We start from the raw sequence: 10,755 nt of genomic DNA on the forward strand, positions 1-10,755 counted from the left end.
CGGATTGTTATCATTACAGTACTAAAGGGGAGCTGAGATATGCTGTCTTCTTTTGCGATATACTGCTTGAACAATATAGGGGCCCAAGACAAGGACATTTCAAGTCTTTTCACTAAAAACATGATTCTTAGTTTCATAAACACAGTTAATGGATCCCCTTCAGGCCGTGTTGGCCTGAAGGGGATCCTGGCGCTTTAATTTTAATTTCAATACCAATTTAGACAATTTTCTCACTGCAACACCATCATGCCGCTACTATCTACTGGGTTAACTTACTATACAATCAATCTAAAAAGCCTGATGTCAATGCAGCCCTTCAGTCATAGCTGTGGTTGAACTACAATACTAAAATAAAACAATTGATTGGCCAGACTCAACACAGGAGCTCTCATGTTATGGACACTGGGTTGTTGTTCATAACAAGTATCTAATCTAACACGATAAGAAACAATACAGCAGGTAGTTCCAGCACAGCCATTTGGCACGTCGAAAGAAAACTGAAACAGCCACTTCATCACAACTAATCTGGGTTTTATCAGTTGCTCTGCTGACTCCTGCTTACTGGAACCAGGAAACAGATTTTTGTTAGATGACATCTGACAGATCACCATCTTGCAATTTAGGTTATACAGACACTCTCATAAATAAATTTCCTCTGTCAATAAACCAGCATAACTAGCATCATGGATTATAATCTTCATACAAAACTTTGCTTGACTGCCTCTGTTGCTACTTTTATGACTCACCATCTCACGGCGCTGTAACAACCCTGCTTACACGGCAAAGCAACACATTGCTGCTACTTTCTGACTAATCATTCATACTGCGAGGAACCTTTTAAGGTTTGTTAATAACTACTGAATGAAAGTCAACTTGCCTTTAAGGCTAATAATGGGTATAATTAATGGCAGCATAACAGTGTTATTGTTGAAACATGTGGTTATTGGTCCCCTAACCTAGCAATTCATGAAACAGAAATTACTTTTAAGGAGTTAAAAGTATCAGAAGATAGAAAATAGATGTTTTAGCCATGTGGTTTGAGCGGTAATTGGATATGAATGTGACCTGTGAACCACTGATTTGAAATTAGCTGAGAAAAACTTGTTTGACTTGAATCCTTCCTGGATCATTTCTGGGAACAGATCCTGGAGGAAGGCACTTACCCATGGGAGGCCACCCTGTGGTAAACCCGGCAGTTTAAGTGGTAAAGAAATCAATAAATCTGCAGCATGAAGGCTTTTTAAAAAGTGCTCTGTGGAGTTTTCTTATAAACAAGCAAATGTATGTTTACATTCAGTGTTACCCACAAAAACACAAGTTTATCCTTGGGTGTTTTTTTCTTCCTCATAAAACTGTTGCTGAATTGTCTTTTTTTAATTATTATTATTATTAAATCGTGAATTGTTTACGTCCATGTTTACTTAATAGCAGTTTTCTTCTTTACTGCCCTTGTCGACATTTGTTGACACACCATCACCACTGAGTTGCGTTGTCAATACTGTGAGAATTAAGTAAGGGCATTTGAAGAGAAGACATTAGAAATGTTTTAACCAGAGTTAAACCACATTGACCTCACGGGCGCAATGTCGTAGAGCTAACATGATATCGGTACGCGTTTCTTTGTAATCTGAAAAACAATGGGTGGAGTTAGTGAAGATATTGTCTATGAAAAGCAACTTATATCAATATGAAACAAGAACAAGAATAATAATTGTCTGGATTACATTGTTTTGCTGCTAGCACGGCTACAGCACACAGCAAAGCTGCTGCAAAATGTGTCCCGCTGGTTAACAGTCTTCTTTAGTTTCAGCTCATTTTGCTTGAATGTAAAAGGGTGTAAATTCTATAAATTAAACCATTTTCAATTGCTTGAAACATATTACTTATTTCAAGTGACAGTGCTGCTATGTTTTTGTTTAATATTATTCCACAGTATAAGACTGTTTGCAGTGTGTGTTAATGACAAAAGATCCTGGATCATCAGTGGGCATTAAGGCTGGATACGAGCTTCATAACACAGTGGAGGGGGATGTTGAAGCTGATCGCACCAAGGGTGCATATATATGTGTGTGTGTGACGTTTTACTGCTATGAAGCTTGGGTGGCTTCATCAGCTAAGTGCTTATATATCTCCTGGATTATAGACACTGACAAGGTATTTTAGTTACAACCTGGGGACAAGGACATCTCTGTCTCACACACACACACACACACACACACACACACACACACACACACACACACACTTCCTTTGAGGGATGTAATGGGAAAGGAGGCATAAGGAAACTGGAATATCTCTTTCTCTCTCTGCAGCTCCCTATCTGTCTCCCCTCTAGTCTTTCTAATGACATTCCCAGAGAGCTGAAGTCATTTAGCTAATGGATTTCCCTACCGCAATATCCATCTTTACTCTGAGCACAGACACACACACAACATGTATACACCCTGATTGTTTCTGGACAGCTAAACTCAATATGAGCTTATAAACACTGTTGTTTCCAAATAACAGCAGGAAACCTTTCAACCATATGAGGGACAGGTCATTTAGGTCCAGAATGAATTCATGCTCACACTAAATGTCTTGTAATGAATGTAATGAACAGTACATTTTGGAGACCTCTGACAATTCTGATTTTGACCAAGACCCTTTCTATTAGCTGAATAAAACAAACTACTACTATACAAATTATGGTTAAAAATTGGATGTATGGTTTTGTATTTTGAGATCAGAAAAATTTATCTGGTCAACAAATGATTCAGTTCAGAAGTCTGACATGCTTTTGTTTAGCCACCCAAAAGAAACTAAATGTAAATGACCTGCATTAAACTGCTGCAGCGGCGCTGCTTGCTTTGGTATGAATGTGCAAATGTGAATCAATGTACTGTCCAGTGAGGAGTTGCAGAAAAACAGGAAAATCAGCCGGTCCACCTTGTACAAATATGAACTTTGAAAAAACTAAATGGAGACTTTCAGAAAAAACTGCAACTTCTGCCAAGACTCGCTCCTTAGCAGCGAGTATAATCTAACTTGTTGCAACAAGTTTCAAATCAGAAATAAGTAAGAAGAAAGGAGTGGATGAAGAAGATTGAAAGACAAAGTCACAAGTAGATCAAATAATCTATCCACTAGTAATTCTGGTCGGTAATCAACCATCACTTGATTGATAGTGAAGGTTCTATAACATGTTGATACCATTAGGTTATACATTAAGGACTCACCTACGACCCTGTCTCCAGTCTGTAGGCCCATCTTCCTCATGGCTGCAGCAAACAATGCTACATCACGCCTCAACTCCCCAAACGTCACCTTCACGATCTCATCATTTGCTTCCGCTGGTAGACACAAAGAGAAAGTGAGGATCATACACAGAAACAGAGGTAAATATGCATTAAATATGCATTACATATGTATTTAATGAAAACCCTTGTAAAAGCTCCAGACACGTCCACATATTTTGATTGGTTCGAATATTTAGGCTTTGTGCTGACAAAAAGGAAAACAAGGAGACATAAATAGAGAATGATAGTGTGGCAGGATGGAGCCAGACAGGAACAGTCCTCTTTGTCCCTCTAAGTAATAGTTTCCTGACATCCATAGAGGCTCCACAGAATTGTGACCAATGGGCCTTCTCATAATTACATTACAGCGCCTGCAGAAGGTTGTGTGCGTGTGCACGTGTGTGTGCATAAGCCCACCCCACCCTCATATACAGGGCAATAACGAAGTGCCTATCCATTAGCATGTGACAGCTCTGAGAGATAGAGGAGGGAGCAGCAGTTCATCTATTAACAGAGTGACGTACGCAGCCGTGCGCTCACCGCTGCACCGATTCAGCGATCAAATGCTACCTCAATGCTGTGACTTTCTTTCTGCTTAGTTCCTTTGAGATTGCAAATCGCGAAGATATAATAAAAGAACATGCAAACTCAAGAGGGAAACAATCCAAGTCCTCACCAGTAAATTAATGGAGAAACCCAAATTTTGTTAAAAAATATCCATGAGAAGAGCCGCAAATACATCAGTCTGCAGAGACTGGATTTAAAGGTGAGTTTTATGAGGGGAAGTAAAACCAAAAGAGGGCTTCGTTTGGTGATTTTTGTTTTTTCTTTATTTAGTTTGTCGATATGATTCATACTAGAGATACATTTAACAAACATTCAAAGTGCAGCATCGTTTGTGTCACATATATTACACAGTTTTTAAATTATTTGTTCTACTTACTTGCAGCATAGAGAGCTACTTTGTCCTGGTCTGCATGTTTGAGCAAGTTTTCAGCGTAGTTGAGCCGAGCTCCTTTAAACCACTCTGGAACATCCGAGATCCGTTTGGATAAATCCACCACCTAGTACACACCCATAGAACACACACACACACAAACACACAAACACACACACACACACACACAGACAGAGTTGACCATACATAGTGCTTTGGCTGGCAGAGACATTAGTACATAATGTGTGACGTGTCATCAATGTGTACAAATGGTGTGAACCTTCCTCTTGTGTTAGCTTCTTGTTAGCATCCCTTGTGTTAACCAGTTGGTTTCAACCCATGCCTTAAATCAGCTATAAAATACACTAAAAACAATTATCTACAATACAACTTGTTTCTAATCTCTTGGTTACCTTTTTAGGCTTCCTTATCCATGAACATATTGTTGTATGTTTTAATTGTTTTGGTGTCAGGAAACCCCTCAATTTTCAATTAAGAAAATGGTGAAATTAACCTCAACAGAATTATGTAAATAAATTAAAGGTTGTTGTGTTACCTGACTATTACTGAGGGGTATTAGAACACATCTTTTAAATACATTTGTTTTATTTATTTTTTCACTTTTAACATTATCAACTATAATTTCCAAGACTAACAACACACATTTAGTGAAAAAAAAGTTTTATTTTGTTGAAATAAAAGGTTCTTGACAAAGTCAAAAGGCTTTGAGGCAATAAACACACTTTATATGGTTCTCTTATGCATTTAAAACCTAAAAACGGGTTGGTGCCGAACACAAGAGAAAGGTTAACAACATGGAACAGCTACTCAACCCCAAACACTTGATATTACCTCACATCCATGTTAGCTTTATCATGAAAACTAAGCAACATTAAACAGTAAATGCCAAAATCAACACAAAGATTAAGATTCCATAAAATCAGTGAAATGTCTTTTTTCAAAATGGCCCTTTAATGCAGTCTTGTTCAAATAAGTGCAATTATAATGTCAACAAGCCATACAGTCTTTGAGTTTAGAGTGTGAAACATTTACTATCAGCATGAAAAAATGTGCCACATGTACATTTAAGATGCATTTTATGTCAGCTGTTGAACTCAGATGTCCTTTTTTGTCAAATGTTGAGAGTGGTTTATGAATGAACTAAGTATTCTCTTCTGATTAAGGAAGAATCATATCTGATATTTGCCTTTTCATGGAAAATAATGAAGAAAGCCTTCCCACCAACTCAAAGCACAATTAAGCTATTTTTTCTTAAATCACTATACAGCGTGGATTTCCTAGGATGGATGCACGCAGTGGATACACCACCTTTTGTAGCGTATCATTCTTTTATGAAAGCAGAAACCCTGCCATCTCTCATGAGAGTGTGTTGTTCCGGACAGCTCAAAGATTGGTATGTTGCTACACAAATTATATTCGTGCAACAAATCATGTGTGCCAGAAATAGATCAAATATATATCATCAAATATCAAACAAATGAACTTGATATTTTACTTTTTTTTCAAACAAGGTACAATCCATAACAATAACTTGTGCATATTGATACACTTTGTAGTAACACAAACTTTGAATAACTCCATCATTTGGTGTACAGTGGAACATTAAGGGGGTTAGTTTGAGTGATGAAAGGAGGTAATGTACTAAAGAACCACAATTACTGCCAGCCATTTCAAACTCCCAAAAATGTATTTGTAGGAAATATTATATTTAAAAAAAAATCAGAGAGTGGCTGTTAAATTTTAGGCTAAAATTCAAACCATTCTCCTCCAGGATATACCAGCAGAGGTTGGACTCACCTCTTCATATGGCTTGGAGCTGACAACGCCGCAAAAGCGCCACACTTCTGCCCAGAAATCTGAATAACTGTCCACCGACCACTGGTACAGCTCATTATAGTTGACTAGAGGACAGAGAATCAATCATTAATACATATTTATATATATATATATATATATATATATATTTATATATATATATATATATATATATATATATATATATATATAAATAAAAGTTGAAAGTTGATACAGATGGCTGAATATGAAAAAAAAACATTAGTACATAGAAAGTAAAGCAGAAGACATGTATCTTGCAATCTTTGAGATATCCTGACCAAATGTTTAAAATCACGGATTTAAAGTAAAGGTTGTTCTCTCCATCAGATGCATTGATAACTCACCAAGCCAATACATCATGCACACTTAGAATCAAAGAAGACCTCAAGAATGAAGTCATTTGAATTTCACTCACAAAGCTGTCCATGCTGACCTCCTAACACTAAGCCTCCTAACTCTTTTCCTTCCTACTTACAGACCAGGTTTTTCAACATTCTCTCCCTCTCGCTGTCTCTCTCTGTCTAAAAAAACAGGAATGGTGAGATAAATAATTGAGGTAGTTAAATATTTCGTAATACTTGTATTAGTCTTAACCTGCAGACATGTGTTAAAAGGCAGAGTCGTTGTCTCTTCAGTAAGACACATGGATGCACACCAAAGCTAGCTTGAAGCAATGCACACTGCAAAGCAGCTTTATGTAGCTAAAAGGAACGAACCAAATATCGACAGGTAGCAGAGGGAGACACTATTACAATGTGTCTATTCACCTTACCAGCCTCGATGACGCAATAAAATCTGACTTGTAAATTTAAATTCACCTAACGTTTCTCTCTCGCTCCCTCTCTCGGTCCTCGTCTGTCTTCCGCTATCCTCCTCGTATCCTCGACCCGTATCTACTCACCGAGATTAGCTCCGTAGTCCCCGTTGACCTGTATCCTGAACTTGTCCATCTGCGTGTTCCTCTTGGAGTCCGGGTACCACAACACCTTGCTCTCCACGTCCATAATTTGCTCGCTCTTCCCTTCCGTGTCTTTAGACATCTTTGCCTTTCGTCCTTTTTGTCCGCTGACAAACGCCGGTTAACGCTCGGGGCCTCGCTAAAGCTAGCTGTCCCTGGGCTGAGGGCTCGTGTTGAGGTTAAATTAGATCAGCGACTGGCTGCTTACTTTGGATGGCTGGGGAATTACAGCGCGCGACAGCTCTCAGGGCTCTCTGTCAAAGGCAAGCGTGGGGCTGCCTAGGAAAACTGACTGACCACGCCCTGGCGTCATGACGCAGCAGCGCGAGCTGTGTTCAAGAACGCAAAGTGTTGAATAACTAACGTTGCATAAAATCCATGTATATCCATGTTTTTGTGTGTACTAATACTAGGCCAATGACACTAGATGCTTCTCTAACTCGGAATAAAAGTATTATTTAAAGGGATCGGAAGATTGTTACTGAGCATACTAATGGTTACAGTGATCTGTAAGATCTGTCACGCTGTCTTCAGTGTATTCACGCTTAGTATGTGAACATTATACTGTCAATATGTCAACCCCTCATTTTAATGTGATATGCGTGATTAAATTAATGTTGTAGGTGATTACATTTGTTTGATTGTTTAAGACCAATGATATGGAAAAGCTTGCACTCGATCAAAACATAATTTGATCATGATTTCACATTTCCACTGTCTATCCAATGTAAGACACCCAGGAAAGGAAAATGAATTACAGATATCAAAGTAAATTATTATTATATACCTTGAAACCACACAACATGTTTTCTGCCAACATCATTATAAATACTTGAACTCGATGACTTCACATTTCCACCATTTTATATAGACAAACTTCAGAAACACAATGTATATATTTTGGAAGTGTGAAATGTGCAGCCATTTGCTCAGGAATTTGTATTTAACTTGATGTGATCTGTGCCTCTTGTTGTTTTTTGCCACAATGGTGACGAAACAAAATGTCCCTAATGAGTCATGTCATTGAATATAGGTATGTATGCAAAGTAATAAACAACCAACCACACCCTGCCAGTCTGTGCAATATGTCTCTGAAATATATAACGCTATTCCGTCCGTACTAAAAAAGTGTTTTCTTTTTTTAACGCAATATACTGTGTACACAGATATTATTCAGTCGAGGTAGAAATGCGTTTGTTTGTTTTTTAATTGTGTGGGTTTTAAAATGATTTTATCACGCCGAAAGACCTTCGCAACACACCGTAGAAATCTTGAACATCACCCACACGTGTACGCGCAGTAGAATTGAACAGGCGAGTCTCGTGCACGCAGGAAACTTGCCTGTCAAAATAAGGGATTTTGATTGGTCCTCGGCACCCTGGTTCCACATCAGCCGACGGATCGGTCTATGAGAGAGGCGTATCATCAACGTTGGACTGGCCCTTCGTTTGTTCAATGGCAAGCTGGCTCGGAAGCTTCAAAGGAGGCCTATGAGCCAGTCAGAGAGCAATAAGGCAGGAGCATTCAGGGGTGTGCCCAATCAATGAAAGAGAAGAATGACCCTCCTCACCGTCTGGTGATGCCATCTCTACTTTAATCATGTTCTGTCTAGTCTTGTCTAGTTTCTATTTCTGTATCCCCATAATGATCATACTTTAAGCAATTTCACAATAAGGAAACCAAAGACTTGGCACACTTTTTTATAACAAAATTTGAATTTGGGAAAACAAGTATTACTGTCTTGCTCAGGCACTATGCCAGTCCCAGTAGCCTGAATAGTTCAGTCATCCACCAAGTGCATTGGAAATGCATTCATTGAATGCAGGCTAACAAAAAATGCCATATGCACATAAAACACACATAAAAGCATGAGTGAAGGCTTTTGTGAACACATACAAAATATACTTAAAAAAATAGATCATATTTGGTGCTCTCAGCTAAATATTTAGTAGTTATTTTAATGATACACAAAAACAAATAACATAATAATGCTCAATGTGAGTTTACATTTTATTTACAGGTCATGGACCCAGAGTCCAGATGGCAAAAACGGTAGCTTCATATCTCAGTCCACCATAAAATCCAAGCAAATATGTGGGTCAGATAAACACTGTGAAATCCCACCGTGTCTCCTCAGTTTTTGCCGAATCATTCTGACATGGTACATTCACCTTGAAACCACACATGTTTTGACTACGCTTGTATCAAAGGGGCTGTGGTAAGACCTTGATTAAAGCAGTATAGCCAACACATAGGAAAGGATGTAGGATATGATGATAACACTGGGTGGGTGGGGTCATTTCTGTTATGTTGCCCAATCATACAAACAAACTGAATCTATTACTGGTGCACTGTCAGGACCATTTAGAAAGGTTTAAATTAATGATAAAAAAAGAATGAAGGAAAGCAGCTAGTATTGCTCATGTACATAAATGCTGGCACAACAAACATTCATTTTTTGGGTCTTACCATCAAAGTGCATGATGTATCGTCAAAGAAACATTCTTTGGCCACAACATCCATTTTCTGAAAAGTGCACTCTGATGAGTAAGTGGTGTGTTTTACCGTGACTGTGTTCGACTCAATCTATGTTACTGGCAATGCATTGTATGCCAAAAGCAGTGCATTGAACCTTTCTAGTTGCAGCAGTAAGCTAAAGCTTGCATAGATATCACAGGTCATTTGAAAGCTTGTTTGTTTTTCCCACAAAATAAAATATTGGTTTGGGTGTCACCTCTTTGCCTAATAATGCAGTAAATGTTCCCCTTGACTTTAACAATATGTGACATTATGAGTCAGGCTTCTTTAAAATGATTGCAAACCCTGAAGTCTTATTGTGAAAATATATTCAAGTTTCACTGACAAACCTTTTTGTGGCTGATTTGACTGATTTTGACATTGAAGTTGAACTGAAATGAAAAAGATCATTGTAAAACAAGCAGTGACATCTGTCATTATATTTCATCATAGAAGTCTTTCCCAATGCCTGCTCTTTGGACCCTGTCATGTTAGATATGTATCCGATTCATACATTTTGTCATTCCTGCTTCATATTTTGCAATATGTTGCATTTTGAAGCGTTAATTAGTACATTGCAGCACACTTTTGGCAAATAATGCACTAGTGTCAATATCTCTTATTGATTTTAACACTACCTTATAGACAGATGCGTATTTGCTTTTTTTAAACAGTGAACCTAGCGTTGTAATGAGTCAGTTATCTCAGTGGAAGGCCACTTTTTCTTTAACCTTCATGTAGCTGACATACTGTTTTCGCACATCTTTATATTACTATACTACTCATTACACATATTACTACGTCCCTTTACATCACAGTCAACACATTCTGTAATTACTTTCAACGACAATATTGTTGTATTCATATTTTACGTTAGTATTATTTTATTTATTTGTATGTGATTCTCAACCAAACTATTTGACTACTCTTTGGGCTTGCATGCTTCTCTTAATAACCTTTAAGCCAAATGTAACATGTTGTGACTTTCTTTTATGTATTTTCTTATAGCATAGGCCTGCATGGATAAGATTTATATATATATATATATATATATATATATATATATATATATATATATATATATATATATATATATATATATATATATATATATATATTGTATTTCTTTGGTGTGTACATGAGCTAAAAATATCCTTAAAAACTTGAAAAAGCAAAACATAATTGATTTGTATATGTAAATAAACAAG

General features: G+C 37.5%; 1 protein-coding gene across 1 annotated transcript in view; it reads right to left on the reverse strand.

The window, feature by feature from the left end:
- The window catches only part of aacs (acetoacetyl-CoA synthetase), a 31,840-nt gene extending 24,561 nt beyond the window's left edge, over positions 1 to 7,279 (reverse strand). Inside the window, exons 1-4 of the mRNA XM_068605101.1 lie at positions 6,974 to 7,279; positions 6,034 to 6,137; positions 4,222 to 4,342; positions 3,219 to 3,332 (exon numbers count right to left, since the gene is read on the reverse strand). Of these exons, the coding sequence (XP_068461202.1) occupies positions 3,219 to 3,332; positions 4,222 to 4,342; positions 6,034 to 6,137; positions 6,974 to 7,112 (478 nt within the window). The 5' untranslated portion in view covers positions 7,113 to 7,279. The remainder of the gene's footprint in view (positions 1 to 3,218; positions 3,333 to 4,221; positions 4,343 to 6,033; positions 6,138 to 6,973) is intronic.
- Positions 7,280 to 10,755: the final 3,476 nt, after the last annotated feature.

This window comes from Clinocottus analis, unplaced genomic scaffold, assembly GCF_023055335.1.
Source record: "Clinocottus analis isolate CAN_PGR_092001 unplaced genomic scaffold, fCliAna1.0.p SCAF_7, whole genome shotgun sequence".
Classification (NCBI taxonomy): domain Eukaryota; kingdom Metazoa; phylum Chordata; class Actinopteri; order Perciformes; family Cottidae; genus Clinocottus; species Clinocottus analis.